Below are 21,426 nucleotides of genomic sequence, written 5' to 3'. Positions count from 1 at the left end.
GGCAGCAGCGCCAAGGGGTGCAGGTGGTGCGCTGCCGCCGCGCACGCGGGGCAAGTCATCCGAGCACGCCGCCGCGCCAGCAATGTCGCCCGGACACGGCCCCGCCCAGAGCAAGGCGGGTCGCGGCTGTGTTTGCGTCTCGTTGTGGGCCTGCTCGTGCCAGCGTGACACGGGGATTCACGAAACAGAACGGTGAGTTTGTGCCGATCAGCAGGAGATAATGTCTACTTTCATTATAAACTGCGCCAACATGCATACTCACACAGAGGCTTGTGCATGTGTTCACCCCGCAGGCGTGGTGCATGCATTCAGGTGTGCCATCGAAGACAGTAGGTGCGCGCCTTGGTACGGATTTTTTTTTGCTGACCACCTACCGCACTTTCTCTGCTCTCTGCGCCCCCGCACTCTGCATTGCCTACTTGGCCCCTAAGGATGCATGAGGCTTCTCCAGCACCTTTCTGCGCAGCTTGTTTTTGGCCAAGAGAAGCTCGTCGGGCTCACATATGAGCTTCGTTACAATGCCGATCCCCTTTGTGCGGCCTTCGCGGAAAATCAGTCGCTGCCCTTCTTTGATGTACTCGGGACGGTAGAGAAAGTGGAAGCGCGCAAGAGACTTGTCGCCGGTCCGTAACACCTCTTGAGCGACATAGGTAATGCGCGCCGACTGCCGCACTGTTGTTGAGTGGACGACCGGCTCATAGTTTGCCGTTATCGTTGTTGAGTGGTAGAGGATGATGATCTCAGCCTCGAACTGCCAGAACGATTTGGGGGAAGCCGCCGCGTCGACCAGGACGTTGCCCTTGCGAATAGCGCTGCGCTTTTCCTTCTTGAGACACAGCGCCGCATCCTTGCCAGCCTCAGCAGCGCTCGAGTCGACGCCTTTGATGTGAATGGATTTGATGACGACAGGACGGAAATTCCCAAAGCCGTCGGGCCCTAGTAGCACCGTGTCGTTCACGTGGAAGACGCCCTGCGTGATGACGCCGCCCACCACGGTACCAACACCGGTGACAAAAAAGGTGCTATCAATGATCATTTCCTTTGGCATGGACCGTGCCTGGCGCCAGTCCTTCCGAGTTGGGAGTAAGTTGATGAACTGCAGCACGTCAGGGATGCCGACACCGGTAACGTTGCTCACCTCGAAGATCGGGGCAATCCGGTCGTGGCGCAGGTTCTTAGCCGCGAGAGTCACTTCGTCAAGTCGCCGAACCGGGTAGGGCAACTTGCGCACGGTTGGAATCTTTAGCAGCTTATGGATGTTCGACAGCGTCTCATCGTGGACGTTGGGCGGAGTGGCATCGATGCGAGTGACGACGATGAAAAAGGGTAACTTCAGCGCCAGGCACAGCGCCAGGTGCTCCTTTGTCATGCGCTGAATGCCGTTATTCGCGCTGATGACAATACACGCGTAGTCGGGCATGTTGCGCGTCATGCCCAGTACGGTCGTCTTCAGGTACCGCTCGTGCCCAGCCAGGTCATACAACGTGACCACCTTGGAGCTGCGTGTGGCGACCTCCTTTGGAGTGCACTGGCGCATCATGTGGGCCCCACTGCCTCCCACTGAGCCCGCTGCAGTGCCTGTGCCGCCGGAGGTTGCTGGCGCCGTGGCCTTCAGGTGCAGCGCCACCTCTGCTGGCGCAATAGGTCGAAGCTCGGCCCCTGCGCGGTGCGGCTGCAACAGCGAGTAGTTCACCACCCCACCCTCAGCAGAGAAGCCGAGGTGGTTCTCGCTGACACTGGATGTGCGGCCAGTCATGAACTCCTGCTTGTGCCTGAAGACGAAGGCACGCGCCAGTCCGCGGCCATCGTCACAACAGCCACGGGTGAGCACTGAAGTGAAAGTGCTCTTGCCGCTATCCACGTTGCCGCACATGGCCAGACGCAGCTCGAAGAGCGCAGCGGGGGGACAGCGACGGCGAAGCAAGAATTCCTGCGCCACCAGCGTTGTGGTCGGAGTCGAAGAAGAAGCAGCGGGTGGCGACGGTACACCAGCAGCCGCGTTGCTGCCCCTGGTGCTGGCACTCGCTGGGGAACCAGATGTACCTGTCCCCCCATGCGGCAGCTGCAACTCTCGTGGCTCCATCATCACTGACGCACATCCCACCTCTGCCACTTCGCAGCTTCGTTTAAGCGTCTCCACCTTGCGCGCCAGTCCAGTCCGGTCCTGGTCGCTCAAGAGAAAAAAGGTTTCGCCTTGGCCATTGTCGACGGCGCGGCGGACGGCATCTACGGAGAGGTCGGTCTCCCCCAGTCGGGCTGCTGTCGCTGCTGCAGCGGCGGAAGCACTTGACGCGTCACCACTGCCGCTTGGCGTTGGCGCCGGTGACGCTGTCGACGAGCTAGCGGCCATGGTGCAGGGATCAGCGTGTTGTCCTGCCCTGTGGTGCGCGCCCTCCCGCCACCACCCCTTCGCAGCCATGGTGGATGCCTGCAACTTCTTGCGCAAACTGGCTACGAGCGCCACCTTGTTGTTCATGATGCTTGCAGCGCCACGCTTCATGTTCAGGGCCTGTACTAGCACTTCCACGTGATCCCCCCACAGCGGCGCGTGCGATGCGACCCATTTCTTATCGCCCAGCTGCTTAAGCTGCGCCAGGACGGCCTTGCTAGCCTCGGCTTGGCCGTCCCAGAACACAATGATGACGAGGCACAGCAACAACGTCTGCTGCTGCCCTGCACAGCTTTTATGATGACGGTCATCGACCCTCTGTTGCGCCGCTAGTGCCTTCTCCACCAGTGTCATCGGGATGTGCTGAGTCGGCGACAGGGACGCCAGCGACGCTGCATCTGCACTCGTGGGGCCATCTTCGTCGCCGGTTTCCTGCGGAATGACAGCTGTGACCACCTCGTCAATGTCATCCTTCAAGCCCTGTCGCACTGCGTCGGCCGCCACCCACTCCGCAAACGGCTTCTCCGCCTGCGGCTCGTGCAGCACGATGCACAGTGCGTGGGCTACCTCAGCAGTCATTACTTACGTGTCTGTGGGTAGGTGAGTGGTCTGCAGACAAAGTCAGCAGGAACCCTTCAAGCGAAGGAAAACAAGCAAAACATCCATAAAGGAGAAAAGTGGGCCCCGAAACCAAACGAGTGCAACGTCACTACTCCACACAGTCGACAACAACAACAAGCAGCAAAGCTGCCAAGGGTGAGAGCCCCACGGAGAGAGCAAACAGTAGGAGAGGTGATCTGATATATATATATATATATATATGTGTGTGTGTTGGCGCCGATAATGCTAACAAGAATGTGCGCCCAACAGGACGGATGAAATGGGAGGCGGAAGCGATCCTGGCGAGCGTGTGAATGCCAGTGTCCTGTGATCGATCGCGCCCGTTAGCACAGAGAAACACGTGAGGCGGGCAGATCTGTATGTACGTAGAGCGATAGAGAGAGAGTCTCACGAGAAACACATTTGTGTTAGGGTAGAGGAGAGGAAGAAGGCGATGGCACTCTGTACGGGGCGACCGCAGCGGTGGTACAATTTTCCGTCCAAAAGGTGCAGCGCTACCAGAGCAAGAACACCATAGCCTGCGAAGTCTTGGTCCTGACCATTACAACAGGAGCAGCGGTAACAGACGGCGCCGCGTCCAAGGAAAAGGAAAAAAAAAAAAACAAAACAAAAAAGAAAAAAGGACGACACGCACGCACGCACACCCGCTGGTAAGGTAATAGGAATAGGGAGGTGGAGGGATGAGGCGGTGGTGAGCGAGGCGTAGAAAGAGGGTCTCACGCAGCGTTTTGGGATTGCGGTGTGCCCACGTGTGTAGAGCAGTCACGTACACACGCAGATAGAGAGAGAGAGGGGGGGGGGCGAGATAGAAAATGCTGAATAACATAAACACCAGATGCGTTAGTGTTGTTGCGGAGTGATGAGAAAGCCCCGCTCGCTCGCCAGAGGAGTCAAGAGCCTTCTTCCCCGTGGTGTGGCGTTAGTAAACACGTGTGTTGGAGAAAGAGAGAGAGAGAGAGAAAGGCCCCAAAAGGAGATAATGAGAAGGGGGAGGATGGAAGCGGCGGAAGCAATGAGGGACCATATGCAGCGATTCCCAATCAGAGAGAGGGAAGGGGGCGAGGAAGCGATAGAGAATTGTCGCCCTCCCCGTCTGCACATCAAACAGGTCAGCTAGAAAATGTTTGCAGAAAGCTGCAAAGCACGCGAGTCTTTCTTTTCCTTGGTGGGGTGGGGGGGGCGCTGGTTTTTGCTTTTTCATCTGTACTCAGCAGGTTTTCTTCATGCCCCTTGAACATTCGCGCAGATCTCCTCACCATTTTCCCTGCACCTCGCACCACCTCACACGTCCAAACGCTCACTTGTCTGCCCTTCTTTAGTGCGCTGAGGTAATGTTTTTCGTCTTTCCTACAGTGACTGTTGTTTTCGCTCTCTCTTTCTCTCTCCGAATTCGCTGACTTGGCGCATCGAGGCTTGAGGTGTTCCGTTGTTGTCGTAGAAGAGAGGAATACACACACACACACATGGTTCAGCATCCACGCACCGCTGTCATACGAGTCTGTTACAGAGCGTCTACGCCTGAAACGTCTTGCTCTTCCGAGGTCTCCTTGGATTGGTAGGTTTGACGATCGTGGATTTCGAATGCCCCCGCCAGCCAGCCCCCACCCCCCCCATCGTAGCCACATCCCGCGTACCCGCTAGCTACAGGGCGCAGGTACACCCTCGGGGCATCGGCGACGCTGGCTGCGGTCATCCCCGGTGTTTCCGCTGCCGCTGCTGCCTCCGCCCGCACCACCACCTCCGCTTCCGCACAAAGAGGATAGAACTGGATCCTCAAAGACAAGCTGCCGCACCGTTCCGTTGGCATAACCGACCAAGAAGGTCGGCACATCGGCGTTCTCTTGATGCAACGCCGTCACTGGGCAGTTCATTGCACCTGTGCCAGTGATTCCAGCTGCCGCACCGGGAGCACCACCACTGGTGCCGAGAGACGCCGCGCCGCTCATCGACACACTACCGCGGCTACCCGCACCAGCAGCAGCCGCATCCTGTTGCCCTGTAAAACTGCCTGCAGTAGTCGATGCCGTCGGCATCGCTGAGCCGCTGAGCAGACGGGCGTGAAACTCAACCATGGCTATCTTGCCAGGGGCAACTGTGTGCGGAGGTAGCCGCGTTGTGCGCCATGCAGAGAGGCTTCCGTCCCTGTGGCCGGTGAGGAGCATCCCCATGCCGGAAGCCCACTCACTTGTTTGATAGAAGGCAACAGCGGTGATGTCGGCCACGCAGAGTACAGGACGGCTTACCGCCACACCAACGTCGCCGTTATCGTCCTTGAGCGTAACAGTGCTCACCGGGCATAGTGACGTCGGTGATGGCAACGTGCCCACGCCAAATGGCTCGCCGTTGGTGTCGAACAGCAGCAGCGACCGAGCCGTCACGAGCGCCACGTTGCCCGACACGGTATCGATCGCAACGTCTACGACAGTGTACCCTTCGGCAGTCTCGGATGTTGTCTCACTAGTCGGTGATATCAAAGAATGTGGCAGCGTCGGTAGAAGCTGCTGTACTCCAAGGCGACACACAAAGCAACAACCACTTCGCTGCACGCGCCACAGAATGGGCTCGTCGTCGCCGGCGGAGTGTGTGATGGTGACGGCACGATGTCGCTTCGACTCGAGCGCGATTTTCGTAACAGGCGATCGGTGGTAGCACAACGTCCCACGCACGTGGAGCGCGCCATCGCCTGTGTCGTTGGGAAAGAGGCAGTACACCGCGCCGCTGCTAATGGCAACAAGCAGGACAGACTCACGCGGGCCAACGGCGACAGCGCTGATGCGGGCACCGTTCTCATCCCGCGGATCAAAGGCGATGGCGGAGTGGAAGGTAGCCTGTCCGGTTGTGTAGCGCATGAGGCGTGCCTCCCGTTCGTGCCAGCACAGGTAGTAATCCGTGTCCGCTACTGGCACAAGCTGCGCGTACGCACACGCGAGCTTCTTGGTGGTGCGTAGCATGCTGAAGTGCAGCACAGCTTGACTGCTGAAGCAAAACACGTCCGTCAGCGCCGGCGGTGATGGGTGCTGCAGCACGCTGCCTGGCGGGTCCCGCAGCACAAACCACGTCTGGGTCTCGTCCATGGCATGAATCAGCATCCGCACCACCTTGGGTGCCTCGCGGCGAAATGTTTGCGTGTATGTCTGACCACTAGTGAAGGAGCCAGAGGACACGAGATTGCTGAAGGTGACCCCAAGCTGGTTTCCTGCTCCTGCTACCGCTGCTGCTGACGAGGCTGTTACCGTGGCTGAGGTGTACAAACCGCCAAGCATCATCGCGCTTATGACATTCGTCACTGACCACGACGCAGCTGAGCCGCCACCACCGGTGCTATGGTTGTCTGACTGTGTCATAACGCCACCACCACCTCTCGTGGCACCGCCGTCCAGTGGCGAAGCCTTCACAACAGGTGCCAGCTCGTGATGGGAGGGGTGCAGTTCCTGGAAGAGCTGCGGCGGCGTCTGACCAAAGTTGTCCACCTCTGCAATAATGACGTCGCAGTCGTGCGGTGTCTCGGCGTTTTTAAGCGCCTGCGCCACTTCCTCGCCGTACGTCATGCGCTGAAACACGTTGTACCGCTCCACCGCGAGCGGGCCACGCCGACGCACACCAAAGACGAGGTCGATCCACTGATGCAGGTGCTCGACAACGTAGGGGCACTCCAGTGCGTATCGCATCACAGCAGTGAAGACCTGCTGTGAGTTCTTCGCCCATGGCGGGAGCCGCACATCATCGACCGCCTCTCCGTTCGATTTGGTGCCTAAGTGGAGGTGATCTGCGTTGGCCAGAAATCCGCTGTTAACGTAGAACTCAGGGATGAGCTCCTTGCAGTCTGCCGAGCCTGACATGCACGACGCGAACGACGCGGCGACGGAGTCAAAGAGTCGCATAGCGAGGTCAAAGTCACCGCCTTGGAAGAGGCGCGCATATGTCGTGAAGGGCTGTGCGCGTACGAGGAAGTACAGCACGCCGCCGCTGGTAGAGTAGTGAGTGCCGTGGTGGAACGGGTGGGCTTCGCCCTTGCCCACGTCGCACACCTCCCGTGTGTTCTCGTAGAGCTTCGCAGCAGCGGCGCGCCGTGTCTCCGTTTGTGCCCCCATTGGATACGCAAAGTCGCGAAAGGTGGAGGCCGCCTCCAGGTCGAGGGTGGTGCTCGTATAGTCAGCCAACACCCAAGGAAAGATGGGGTACTGGTTCAGGTCTCGGTTCGTCCGCCCCGCCACCTCGTTTAAGAAGCGCAGGTACTCGTAGTTCGAGAGCGAACCCGTCGCCCACCGAACCAGGTGTGTCCGCATACTTGCCCCTCGCTGGTTCTCGTCGATGAAAGTGCACTGCTGCGTCCCCACGACGTCCTTGAGCGCTTTGATGAACTCCTTTCTTGCGGACGGGTTCATGGACTGCTTTGCGTCCACCACGGAGAGCATTGGGCCGTTGTCATAATAGAGTAGCAGTTGCACAGCTGTGTTAAGGTGCATGTAGTGCAGCGGGCGTACTGCGCGGATTGAGCTGACCAGGTAGGTCCAATAGATGTTTTGGTAGTTGTAGCTCATCACCTGCCGCACCGCCTGTGCAACGCGCGTGCCGTCCTGATGCTGTCGGTGCTTTATTGAGTCGTCATAGAACAGCTTCTGCAGCTGCCTTGCCATGGATGCCGTGCTGAATGGATTCCTGCCCATCGACTTCGTCAGCGACCACTTGCTGTCGTCGAAAGAGCCTCCTGCAGTGTTGTGGTGGCCAGGACTGCTGATGCAGTTGTTGTTGTTGTTGTTGACGTTGAGGTTCAGCTCGCCGGGGGCGCCGCGGCTGTGCGTGTCGTCGTCATCGACCGCGTGCTCACACAGGATGACGTCTCCGCCCTCTGTCACGCGTGAAAAGCTAATCACCTTCAACGTCACATTCGTGAGCAGGATGAGGCACGGGGTGGCGTGAATGCCGTTGATGCGGAAGCCGTTACCGAGAAAACGCACCGTCTCGTGTGGTGCCACCAAGTAGCGCAGCAGCGTTATCGCGGAGGGTGTGAGCGTGATCGACAAGTCCTTCAGCGCCGTGCGGAAGGCGTCATCGCCAATGTGCGGACGACAGTGGGTGCTGAGGGGCGGCACTAGCACTGCAATGTGCTGGACAAGCTCCTCGCATTCCGCAGCGTGAACCAAGTCGTTCTCCGGCGGATGCTCTTTCGTTGACCTTCGTACTCCTGCTGCCAGCGCTACCGTGCCGCTCGTCTTGGTAGGAGATGATGCGCTGTTCGCATTCATCGGGCCTCTAGTCATATCAGTGTGGCTGGAGCCACTAACACAGCTCAGGTCGAGTGCACCAGGTGTCGTTGTGGCGCTCGTTGCCGCCTCTTCTATCGGCTCGTGCGAGTCGCGCCACTCGCCCCATCGCACACCTTTCAACTCGCCGTAGTTCATCTGCGGATCCATAAAGTGGTAAAGCGTGCGTTCCGCCCCTTCACCGGCGTTGGTTCGCCTAGCGGACACCCTAAGAGCCGCACTTCTGTCAGCTGACACCCCAGCCCCGGTCATTGGCATGCACCATGGCGTCGCGTGCGACGCCGTATGGTTCTCGCGCAGCGCGCACACTGAAGAAAGCAGCCAGTGCAGCTGTGATGCATCTACATGCGGTGTTGTGGCCACGAAGGAAGAGAACCTGGACGCGTAAGTCAAACGCAAAGCAGCGGGCCGATAGCACTCCGTCACCTCCATGACTTGGATGTACCGGCCGTTGAAGGCCTTGATGCGCTTGATATACTCGCTGCGTGTCTTGATGCTGGCCTTGTAGGCAAGATCTGCCTTGGCTTTGAGGCGGCCCGACATGAGCGCATCGATGGAAGAAAACTGGTCGATGCAGTACTGATCAAACGTCGCGCAACACTCGTCCTCGTTCTTCAGGGAGAAGACCATGAGGAAGTCGTCGTAGAGGGACAGGCGCTGCGTCAGCATGCGCATCGTCAACGCTTTTTCGAGCTCCCTTGTGCCAGCGTAGGTCTGCACAATGTGGCGGAAGATGAGCGTGATGAGACGCTTGCGGTGACGCGCGTCGGCGTCTGTCATCCATGACGGTGGGAGCGATACAAAGACGCGGTAGAGTACTCGCAACAACGACTCCAAGACACCCTTGTGCTTCCACCCACGCCGAAGCACCAGCGTCGACAGTGTGTAGACGCTCTCGATAAGGCCGACGCTGGCGTCTTGGGTTGATGGTCGGTTCAGCACCGCAATGCACACCTGCATCACCTGCCAACTCAGCTGATCCACATACCGCTTCGGCCACCCCTGGTAGAGCACGAGCAGGGTCAGGAAAAAGTGTGTCACCATCGAGAGGTCCAGCACATTGATGGCGAGCATGTCCACAATCAAGTCTGTAAAGTGGCTTAGGTTGAAGAGGAACACGTCTGAGTATGCTCCGGTTGCCGAAGTCAAGTTGCTGTTGCTGCTGTGATGCTGTGCGTGCCCAGCACTAGCACTAACAGCCCCGTTGAAGCTCGAGGACAGTGGCACATGGTGGTGCGTCGGCAATGCCGCAGAGTTCATCGAAACGTAAGTCTGCCCAGGCACCTTCGGCGTCAGAGGCGCGCTGCCGTGCTGTGAATAAAGCCCGACGCCATCATCGGCCCCCATCTGCGACGCACCCAGAGGAGCGAGTCCAGCACCGCTGACTCCAAGACTAACGGGGCCGTTGAGGACCGCACGACTAGTGGACGAGATGGAGACCGCTGATAGCGACATACCCCTTGTGTGTGAGCCGACGGATGCCAAAGACTCATTTGTGGGGAGCCCGCCGACATTGCTACCCATCGATGCTCCTGCCCCTGCAGCGGTACTCAACATGGACGTATCCCAGAAGGTCGATGCCGGCCGTCCAAGCAGCGACCCGTCGAGCCCACTCGGTGTTACCTTGACAGAGACAACACTCTTCGACAAGGAGGGGAAGTGACAGTGATGCGAGGCCTGCCCCACCTCCAGGTCTCGCTTCTCCTTTACCGCGTTGCTGACGCCCAGCAAAAAGTAGCGTACGAGGGTTGTCGTCGAGCCGTCAGCAAGTGCCTTGGCAGTGGTAATGAAGAGCAGCTGAAAGAGCAGCCCCCCGCACGAGCCATAGGCTGAGCCCCCTACCCAGTTCGGCATTGGTAACGTGTCGAGAGAAGAGCGGATTAGAGCACGAAGAAGGCTCACGGCGTCGCGGCGCACCACTTCACCTACGGATTCGACGATCTTCGTGGCGGTCATCGAATCCACATTGGAGGGGTTGTGGCCACGCAGAGTGGCAGACTCAGGGGATAAATTTGAAAAGGATCCGATCGGTGCTGAGACCGCCCTCTTTGTGTCTGCCATAGTCGAGGGCATTGTCGACGAGACCGACGTTAGGCTCGAACTAGACATCATAGAGATATGGCTACGCACCGACATCTCCGAAGACGACACAGACGAGGTGTCATCATTGTCACCATTGTTGCCGCTTGCGTCTGGCTTTGCTGGAGAGGCTTCTTTCGAATCATGTAGCCCCGCCGTCGCGGCAGCCGTTGTATCCCTCCCCATGATCGTTGCAGCTGCGGTGGTAGCGCTGCTGCCGCGCTCCTCGTCTTGTACTTTAGTGTATGGGTCCTGCGCCAACTCTGTCGTGCACAGCCGCAGCGATTGAGGTGGAAGTTGTGGTTTCCTTCGGTGCCTCGATGGCACATGAGTCAACTTGACAGGCAAAAGCCCCTCAACATCAAAAAAACTGTTCGTGACGCTGCTCGCGTCGCCATCGTCGAGACTAACGCAGCATCGCCGCTCCGCTCCAGCTTTCTCCACTTCCGCATCGTCCAGTTCCTCGCTGCCGAACGTAAAGCGTGACTGCAGCGACTCCAAAGCCGCTATCTTGTCAAGCTGTGTCGACAACGATTCGGCAGTGCGGAGCGTCATGGAACTGGGTCGAGTAAGGCGTCGCTGCAGCGTTTCGGAAAGGCCTTGCTGCGGTGGTGGTCTCGCTGCCATCTCGGACTCCGCGTCCTCGTGCACGCTCTCTCGGTCGACGCTGTAGGCATCCACACTGCTGTTGCTGCGATGGTGGTCAAGCATTAGTGGCTTCGTCGCAGTGGCCATGGCCTTATCAGAGCTTGAGATGCGTCGTATAGGATTGAATGAAGCAGAACTCATACTGCCAACTGGAGGCACCTCTTCACCTTCCCCATCTCCCTCGGTGTCTTCTGCAGACTTGATGCCCCTGTCCGCTGGTAGGCTCACAGCGAGAGGCACGGGTGTGTCTTTCTGCAGCGGTTGCTGGTGATGTTTCTCTGTGGTCGTGCTCATCGTGGCTACAGTAGCCGTAACTGTCGCCGTCCCTACCTCCGAACCTCGCACTGGCGCAACCTCCATCGAACTGATCATCTGCTCCCACATGTCAAGCTGCTCCAGGAGCATGTCGCGCGAGATGTACGCCACCAGCGAGCTCAGAGCCGCCGTCTGCATCGGTGAATTCACGAAGAGGTAAAAGTTGTTCGACATAGACGCAAAATGGTGCAATGTCCGAATGCAAAACAGTGTCCCGGCATGGTGACAACTGAGGTCCTCTTCGGATGGATGTGAGTGAGGTATGAGCACCCATTGACACCGCTTCACCTGCAGTGGCAGCCACAGCAGCAACGAGACGTGCAGTACGGCAAAGGCACGCCGGTGCTTTCGCGAATGCACACGGAAATCCGAACTTGCCTTCAATTGGGTGTCGATCACGTCAACTGAAGCAGCAACGGAGCTCGCATCGCTGTCATCACCAGCGGAGTCGTGGGCGCAGCATGCTCCCAGATGCGCACTCATCCGGGATACGCCGTGTTCGCTGGGGGCCTGGCATGTCTGTCCCACCGCAATATCGGTGTTGTGTCCGCTAGTCGCGGACGATGCGGCGGGGATAAATTCGTGTGATACTGCCGTCCTGTGCAGTGGGGACAACGGCGTGGCCCACATGTCTGGTAGCAGCACCGGCAGCTTCCACTTCGGTGCCTCGCCAATAGTATCGGCGCTGCTAGCGGTGTGATCGTCATTGCCGATGTTGACCGCGGGGGCAGACAACATCAGAAGCGAGCGCGGACCTACAGTGTCTTTGAGCGGCGTTCGGCCCAGCGGTAGATCGCCCTCGCATCTGCGGTCACCACTGCCACAGCCACCGGTGCTACGACGACCAAACCCGTACGAGCCACGGACCAACTGTGACTGAGTCGTTCGTAATGCTACCCCAGTCGCTGCCCCACTGCGCTCACCGCTGCACCTGCCGGTCGCGGCGTCGACGCCGCGCGGACTTGGCGAGAGGGAGCTCAGAGGCGCGCGACTGTGACTGCTGGAGGCAAAGGATGCGTTTACTAGTTCTGCTGGGGCGGCGCCGGCGATGACACCGGCTTCGCTGTTGGACGCAAAGCTGGCAATCTGACTGCTGCTACTCCCGATTCCACTGCTGCGCACTCGCTGGTGATGCGAAAGGCTGAGGATGGGCATTTCGACGGAGGAGGTGCCGGCTGTGGAGAGGCGGTGACGGATCAAGAGTGCCCGGTATCGGCGTACCCTGATGAGGATCATGAGTCGACTGCACACGCGCGCCACGCTGAAGTAGCACCGAACGCGGTGCAAGAGTCGTTGGTCTTCTTGCTGCACCGTCTGTGCCTTCACGGGACACCGCCGTGGGCACTGCACAATGCGGTGAAGGTGAGTGACGAGGAGTTGCACAAAAATAGGGGAAACGAGCGTGTTTGGCTCCGGGGTGAAGGTGCTCAGCAGACTGTCGAGCTGCTGCTGCAGCGAATGCTTGTGAGATAGCACGTCAATGTGTCGCGCGGCACCTATCGTGAGCGCCAACAAAAGTAGAATGAGGTCCTCGTGCACCGCGTGCTCCGTCAGCACTTCCACGACAGCGGACTGGTGCTGTGCGACCTCCTCCTGCAGCACCGGATTGTGCTGGACAGCCTCGAAGAAGATGCGCGTCGCGTACACCACCGCCGCTGGGTCGGCGAAGCGCGACACACACACCGAGTACCACGGCAGGTCGACCGTGTGCGACAACGCCAACACGCAGGGGCTCTGCGAGAAGCACTCCACCAGAGTCGATAGCAGCAGCGTAGTCAAGTGATTTGCCGTACGCAGTGAAATGTCAGTTCCACGAGTAACGGCCCTCATTTCCGGCAGCACAACCTTGATCTTCGGGTTACGCCGGCTGCTCACCATACTCTCCTCGGGTGTCAGCAAGGCAACCAGAGAGATGAAGATTTGTACTAGTCCATCCTCCATATCACAAGCCACGACGACTTGTTGGGCTACCTTGACCACGGCGCGATGCAGTTGCAGCGGTGTTCGCGCAGCCGCCCCAATGAGGCTGTGCAGTAGTCGGTCGATAAAGCGGTACGGCGAAACGAAGCGCGCGTTGTGTCTCGCGTAGCGACACTGCGACGTGTGAAAGAGTCGGCGGACGCGCTTCAGGAGGTAAAGCGCCGTGTCCAACTGCAGCGCGGCGTAGAGGGCGAAGTCGCTCAGGACATGCTCAAAGGCAAGTCGGTTAATGACAACGCGGTGCTCTTCGTCGAAGATGTTGATGTGAGAAGAAGTCAGTTCGAGGAGCTGGTCACATGTGGCGTTTGTCATGTAGCGGGCGACATGGTTTCTCAGCATGTAGGCGAAGAGCAAGTACGTGCGCGGATCGAGCGTGGCGGCGATCGTAGTGCGCTGCACGCACTCCAAAATGAGCTTCAAGAGGTCCTCCAGCTGCGTCGAGGACGTGACGAGGTGCATCCAGTCCAGCATGCGCACGATGCCACCACGGGTCACCCACAGCAGCGGGTAGTCCACCCACGATTTCGGTGGTGTCGTGTACCGGCCGACAAGCTTTGCAATTACCGGGAAGCCAGTAGGATTGGCCAGTACATTCCGCAGCATGTCGTCTTCATTCTCGAACGGCACAAAGCGGGCCATGCGCGCGGCAGAGGCCGACCACGCGCCACCACAGTGGAGGCCCTTCTCCTCCGTGAAGTTGTCACTCGGTCCCGCGGTGGTGCTGTTGGCCGTTGCAAACGAGAGACCAACCATGCTGCTGGGGCCCGTGGTCTGCGACATCACGCCCATCATCGTCAGCTCTTGAGGGATGCCCTCCTCCCGAATCTTCGCAGGAAAAGAGACTGGGCATCCAGCACCCGTCGTTGCACCACGCCTGTCGCCGTCGTTTGCAAGCTCCGCCTGCACTTGCGATTGGCTCAATGGTTGTGCCCAGAGCGCGATGTCGCCCATTGAAAAGAGCGGCGAAGTGTCAGTGGTCAACAACGTGGCGTGCTTGAGCACATCATCCGTGAAGCCGACGTTCACGCGCGCCGCCGCACCTGCAGCGAAGTACGGGAACGCCGTCGTGCCCACCTTGAAGCCGCTGATGTAGACATCGCAAACGCGCGTTGGGCGCAGAACGGCGCAAACGTGTACCCACTTGTTTGGGCTGAAGTTTTGCAGCGCATGGCTCTCGTTAACTGTGATGCGCCGTCCATCGTTCATCGTCAGCTGAACGCTATCGCCACCGAAGATAAAGAGGAACGCGGTCGTGGTCAAGCCGCGCAGCGTGGAAGTGACACCACCACTATCGCTCAGGACACCTTGGAACTCGAATAACGGGATTGTGCTGTATAGCCGATCAAAGTTGAACCAGGTTGAAATGCTGAACCCCTTGTCTGGCCACAGCCCCACGCTTACCTGCACACCACCGTGAGACGTGAAACGGAGCGCGCTGCGCCGCGGCGAGCGGACCAAGATGGGCTGCCAAAAGCGCTGCAGGTCCGCTGCGGTACCAGTGAAGGGCAGTTTCTCCTCCACGTAGCGTCCCGAGAGCTCCAAGTAGGGAAGCATTTGTGTCAGCTCATGATCGAGAATGAAACTGAGAAGCCGCTCGGAGCTGACAATGCTCGTGCACTTCAGAATACGAAAAAGAACCTCAACAAGGTCGGTGAAGAGCGAGTCGCTGTGCCCCTTGGCGAGGGTCAGTAGCGACGGAAGCAACTCCAGAAAGATGGGCTTCTCGGCCGCACAGTTGTGGAGGGCAATGCGGAAGCTGCCAATCACCTGCATCTCTGTGTAGTATGTTTCTGGGTCGCAGGCGTTGGTGTAGCCGCTCTTGGTACTGCCGAAAGTGCCCGTGGAGGCGTCCAGCACCGCCTGAGTGACGATGATGAAGTACTCCATGCCCTTCAGCTTCGCCAGTCGCTCCGTAACGCTAACGATGAAGTTGGTGCACGACAGCTGCGGCGGCTTGCAATCGCCAGACTCAAAGGCAGAGAGGAACTGAAAGAGAAGTGGAATCACTCTCATAAAGTTTGGTGTCGACTGAGGTGAGTCAAGCACACGCGCAAGGACGCGTATGGCCGCATCAACGCAGCCGCAGCACTGCATCCACAGTCGCCGTTCGCGCCGTGTCACCGGCGTCAGCGATGTTGAGGTCAAGTACGCCGATATCACTGAGAGCGTCTTTGTGAGTAAGAAGGCATTGCTGTCGACAATGACGTCCGTGTAGAGTGGATATACGGACGGAATCTCCAGGGAGCATGTCATGCACTCACGGCCCAGGAGCGAGAGGTTGCTGTCGCTGCTCGTAAAGAGCGAGAGCACCGTGGACAGCCCGGCAGGAGAGAGCAGGTCTTGCGAGCGGCTCAGCAGCACCCGAAATACCAAACTGAGTGCCTCGACGGTGTTGCCGCACTCCACCATGTCGGTGTCGACGGCCGCCGCAGTCGTAAGACCAGCTAACTTGGTTGTGTCTAACAGGGAATGACTGGAGGGATTGCGCTGAGGGTCCATCTCGGCATCGTGTTCGGCGCCGTTGAGACCGCTACCACTAATTGGCGGTCGTGGGCCGACGTGTGTCATAGACTCCGCTGCAGCCGTCGATACTCCTAGCTCCGTTGCTGTCGCCGAGAAGCTGAAAGTGTGGGTGGACAATGACGTCAGGAATGGAGAGGACATGACTCCAGCGGCACCGTCCGCCACGGAAAGCGCCCGTGTGTGTCGTGCATTGGCCCAGTCTGCAGAGGACGATGTCACAGTCGGCGTCGTGCCGGACGGTGCTGCTACGCCAGCGGTGGTGCTGCATTGCACCACGGTGGCGGCGCCAGAAGGGGTGCCCCTGAGTGTTCTGCTGCTGTCCTTCGGCAGCGACCCCCGGGCAACAGCGCGGCTCATGAGGAGGAGCAGCACCTCCATCGCATGTCGATCGATGTCCTCATCACACTGTGCACCAACGAGGCCGATGAGCCACAGAACGACGACCCGTGTAAACCAGCACTCAAGGGCATTGCCGAGCGGAGCACCGCCGTCAGTGCAGAAGTAGAGCGGCAGCTCCGTGAGCGAGGCCACGTCACTCGTCAGCGGTATTACACCGAGAACTTTAAAGGTCTGCTCAAGTGTCTGAATTACCTTCGGCGCAAAGTCCATCAGCTCCTGCTGTGTTAGGTGCGCACGGCTGCTGCTGCACACCTGCTGCTGCTTTGGTAGCGGTAACAAGCTCGCCACAGCGCTGCCCAAAACACTCTGCTGCTCTTCCTGCGAGCCACTGAAGGATGTGTGCAACGCTCCTTCACGATCTGCAGCCGCAGGTGTCGACATCCCACGCAGCTTTATGTTGTACTGAAGCTCGCGGAGGAGCAGTGTCAAGTAATTGCGGATGAGCATGTGACCCTCATAGATGCGAAACACGTGTTTATCGCGCAACACAACGCTGGGCAGAAGCAGTCCTGCCCCGAGACGAACGTCCACACTGAGCTCCACGTCCTCTAGCACGAGGTTTAAGATGCGAACCAGCTCTCTCGCAAGCGCCGTGTAGGAAGGCACGTCACGCCACTCTGAATACACCAGTCTCGCTCTGTGCTTACGTCGGTGATGACGGCCATTGTCACCACCCTTCAGCGCGTGGTAGATGCTGCTGCCACGTTTCCATGGCAGAGGGTAGCCGCCACTCTCGCCAAAGCTGTGTTTCGACAGTAGTGAGCCAACACCACTGCCCTCCAGCGTCCCCCTCGCACAGCTGAGAAGATTATTGTCGTCACTGGTGCGGCTGCCACTGCTGCTTTTAATGCTGCTGCCCGCGTCGCTCTCGGAGCATGAGTAGGAAGAAACGTCCGTCGAGGAGCTTGACAAGCTCCGCTCCATGTCGTTGTTGTTGCCCTCATTTGCAACACCGTGCTTGGTGGTGGCAGCCGCGCTGTCTGAAGTGCTATTTCCAAAGAACGACTTCAGAAAGGACTTAGCGAAGCTCTTGCCGCCGCCTGCACCGACCTTTATCCTCTTCTTGTTACCGCCGCCACCTTCACTCTGCTGCTGGCGACTTGAATGCTTCGGACTCGAGGGCTGCTGGTCGAGAAACGACATCGTACCACGTGAGGCGATGATGCTGGAGCCACCCAATTCGTTTTCACGGCCATTGTCGGTCCCCATGCTAATGCAAGAGCCCCTTTGGCTGCCTCCGTTGCCGTCCAGGCCGTCATCGAGGTTGTCGCTACATTCCACATATTTTGCAATGTTCCGCAGGTCTCCAAAGTTCGAGGTGACGAAGAGATTGACGGCGGTGTTGAACGTCGGCACACTCTCCACAGTGTCCTTACCGATGCCTCGTTTGGGCAAGGTCGTGCCCGCCGCTTTGACAACGCTGGTGTTACCGCGCCCCTTTGTGGACTTCGCCGGCACAGTCGTTCGCCCATCCAGCATGCAGAAGGAGTGCAACACACGAAAGAGCGTCTGGTCGCACTCCAAAATGCGCATCGTCGCCACCAACACCGCGTGCACGTCGGTTTGCAGTACCATGTGCACAATCTCTTGTGATATGTGTTCACGCAGCTGCGCACTATCCATCGAGGTGACCATGGTCTTGTTCTCCACCATCGCCGTGGCCGGAAGCGGGTCCATCTCACCCCTGCGTGTGGTAGAGGTGCCCTCTGCGCCGAGCTGCATGAATGACGATGGTCTGCTGCTCAGCGGGGATGGCCTTGAAAGCCGTTGTGTGCCCTTTCTGTCCCCCTTCTGTGCCTCCTTTTCTGCTCCGATGGGTGTTGAAGTCGCAGGCGCTGAAGAGGTGCTCCCTAACACCGGTCGCACCGGCTTTTCAAAGTCCATCCCTTGCATCAGTAAGAGCAGGAACTGGAACAGTACCATGATGTTCTCATACATGGCCACTACCTGTGACAGCGGTGGCGACACTGCCGCCACGTCACCGACCTCGATGCTCTTCTTGCTGAGCAGCAGCAAATTATTGACTGTAGAAAGCACCATCCAGTGCGCGTAGTCGCGTGTCATGCGCATTACCTCAATCACGACGTCAAGGGCGGCAAAGAGAAGTGAGTCAAAGGCGTTCTCACGTCCTCCAAGAAGAAGCGCCTTCAGCTGTGGCGTCGACAGATCGGGCAAGTCAAACGCCCACGACGTGCCCGCAGTGCTACTTGTAGCAGAAGAGCTAAGGTTGTGCGCCAGCGAGGCGACCGCGGCACTGTTTGGAGACGTTCTGTGACCTTCTCTTGGCATCTGCTGTGAGTGCTGCTGGGCGCGCGAAGCAGTGAGGGTGGTGAAGTAGCGTGTCTTGAGGTAGCCTGCGCCAGGCGGCCGCTGCGGGATGGGGCTAGCCCGCATCGAGGTGCGTTGCAGCTCATCACGGTCGGTGGCTTCGAAAGGGGTGCCGTAGCTGCTGCAATTATTGTCTGTGATCACCACGCTTGTGTGCTGCTCAGGGGCGTCGCCGGCTGTGACTTTGGCACTCTCCGCGATGGGGCGCTCGTCCTCATACGGCCGAAGCAGATCACCTAGTGAGATGCGCAGCTTGAGCCCGTAAAACATGTGTGTGACACATGCCACCGGCTCTGAGTAAAGAAAGGCCTTGGCACACGCTTCGTTATCAGTGCAGCAGCCCAAGATGCAGCGCAACGTGTCGTGAGTGGCGTAGACATAGGCGCTAGGGATCGCACCGCCGCTGCGGGCCAGCCGCGCTGCCTCGTCGCAGAACCATACGTAGATGTGCGACATCCAGGTTAAATGCTGGCCAGTGAGGACGTGGTTGCAGATCGTGTCAAACACCTCCAATGCGGCACCGGCATTGTCGCGACCGCTTGTGTCACTCAGCATGATGGTGCAGTTCTTGAGCGAGCAAAAGACTCGCATCAGGAAGAACAGGCGATCCTGTGCGAGCAGGGCGACATGGTGCATCCTGGCCACCTTTCCACTCCCTGCGACAGCGGCACAGCTTTCCTTCAGGAAAGTCAGAAGTATGCGCGCTAACTCTGCCACCATCAAGCCAGGGTCGCTTGTGACGTACGACATGAGAGAGAGCTTCTGTGCAAAAATGACACGACTCATTAAAAACGCGAGCTCTGCCCACAGTCGCCGCTCTGATATGCTGTTGCTGGCACCGCCGGCGACTGGCTGATCCTGGTGCTCACCGAACACGGTCGACGGGGCCACCGTCGCTGCAAGGGCAGAAGCGCTAGAGACATGCGCCCCTGCGGCTGTAGAGCCGTCATGGCGACGGCGCACCTCGTCATAGTCGAGTAGTCTGCGGATGCTGTTAAACAGCTTCTCCACACGGCCGAGGTCGCGCTCTGAGAGAGACTGCATAGTAAACTACAAGCAAAAAAAAAACACGGAAGGGATATCCTCTGTGTAAAGCGGGCAAAGGAAAAGGGAAAAAAACAGAAGCAGCTTTGGTTCACCTCTCCGGTGTGCTTTCCTAATTGGCGTGTGCTCCCCCTCTCCGCAGCCTCCTTTCGCATCCACCCGGTACGGTCGATGATCTCTCGATCTCTCTCTGCGTTCGTGGTCGTTCGCATGTGCCTGTGTTTAGCGTAAATATAATTGTGCGCGCACACAAACACACGCACAAACCCCCCCCTGGGCGATACTAATGACAAGCGTTTGCCACGAATCCTGCAACGTGGAGATGTTGCACGGTGAGGGGGGCGGGTGACGGCTGCAACGCTTTAGTCTCCCCCGCCACCACCAAAAAGCGCAGGTAGGAGGTGCACGGTTTGAGAGACGTGAAATGGGAGAAGGAGAGTGCCCAGCGAGCAGAAAGAGAAGAGGGCGGTGGCAGGCGCCGAGCGGGGCACACGCTCTCGAAAGACTTGAACTAATTGTGAGGGACAGAGCGAAAGGAGGAGAAACAACAACAACGAAAAAAAAACAGCAGACAACAACGGAAGGTACTATGACGTTGGGCGCAACTGGTATTCAGACAGGGAGGGAGAGTGCAGGGCTTGCAAACTCAAAGAAACGACGAGCTGAGTCACGGGGCTGTAACTAAGAGCAACGAAAGAGAAGATAAAAACAAAAAAAAAAACTGATGAGCACCGATATCCAGTGAAGCAAATGAGAAAGTACAAAAGAAACGAGAACAGAGAAAAAGAGAAAGGAAAAAGATGAAAATGTGTAACTCTGCAGAAACACTCACAGATGCAGACACACGAGGACCACCTCAAGTTGAACTGGAAACGAGGCCAGCAAACACTCAACCCTCTATCGAATGTGGGCGGGTGTGTGAAGTGTACTGACAGGAAGTTGAATCACCATAAGGACTGCGCACACCCACACACACGCACACGCACCAGGGGCGTAAACCGTTGTCGCGTTGAGATGAGCAACATCCACAACAAGGCATAGAAAGGGAGGTGCAACCAGCCCCCCCTCCTCCCCCAAAGAAGCTAAGAATAATAGCAGGAGTCGTTTGGCTGTCGTTTGCCTTGCGTAAGCGTAGGAGTGAAGCACACGTGTGTTTGTTTCTTTTGGTGGTGGTGGTGGTGGTGGTGTGTGTGTGTGTGTGCTGGCAGGGGCGACGACAAGAAAGGGAATGGAAGGAAAGATGGCGACGATGACGTGTCTGGTTCAGTGGTGGAGAAGAAAGGCGTAAGGCACTTATTTAGAAATGGAGTGGGACGTGCAGCGCTGATAGACGAAGAATGAAGGGAAGGGGGAAAGGAAAGAAAGTAGGATGCTGTAGCTCATCGCTGCGCATGTGTACAGTCAGTGGCTGGTGCAAGAGCCTTTTCTGAAGCGCATCATTTCGCTTCCTAGATCATCATAAGTCATACTCTTGCTTTCCCTTTTGGGGTTCATCACTGAGGTAGATGGGGTGCTCAGCTAGCGTGTGGGTCGTGCGTCGTGGCATGAAGGAAAGGGCTAGTGGAGAACGACAGTCGACCAGCAGAGCTCGTCTTCTCTGCTCGGCATACGCGTGGGACATTCCATTTATTTCGTTGCTCTTCTCTCTTGTCCCACTGCTGGACCGGTCAGGTTTGTCCAGGCGTGGGGGCCGAGAAGCAAAACGGAAAAGGAAAAACGAGGGAGCTGGGGGGGGGGAACCAATCAGCTCGCTCTCTCCTCTACGATTATATATCAGCATACACGTGAAAATAAACACTTAGTAAGTGTGTGCGTGTGTGTCGTTGGGGGGAGTGA

At 58.1% G+C, this 21,426-nt stretch overlaps 2 protein-coding genes across 2 annotated transcripts; both read right to left on the bottom strand.

Moving 5' to 3' along the window:
* Positions 1-415: 415 nt before the first annotated feature.
* On the bottom strand, positions 416-2,968 carry LBRM_33_3070 (putative GTP-binding protein; the record flags this gene model as incomplete). The annotated part of the gene is made up of 1 exon (XM_001568024.2): positions 416-2,968. One exon carries the CDS (start codon positions 2,966-2,968, stop codon positions 416-418), a length of 2,553 nt encoding a protein of 850 aa, XP_001568074.1.
* A 1,679-nt stretch (positions 2,969-4,647) lies between these two features.
* Positions 4,648-19,590, bottom strand: LBRM_33_3060 (conserved hypothetical protein; the record flags this gene model as incomplete). Its single annotated transcript, XM_001568023.2, has 1 exon — positions 4,648-19,590. The coding sequence occupies one exon, from the start codon at positions 19,588-19,590 to the stop codon at positions 4,648-4,650; it is 14,943 nt and encodes a 4,980-aa protein (XP_001568073.2).
* Between the last annotated feature and the right edge of the window lie 1,836 nt (positions 19,591-21,426).

The sequence above is a fragment of the Leishmania braziliensis genome, chromosome 33 (assembly GCF_000002845.2).
Source record: "Leishmania braziliensis MHOM/BR/75/M2904 complete genome, chromosome 33".
NCBI lineage: Eukaryota > Euglenozoa > Kinetoplastea > Trypanosomatida > Trypanosomatidae > Leishmania > Leishmania braziliensis.
The sequence above is the reverse complement of the archived record's forward strand: the minus strand, read 5'-3'. Positions and strand labels throughout refer to the sequence as shown.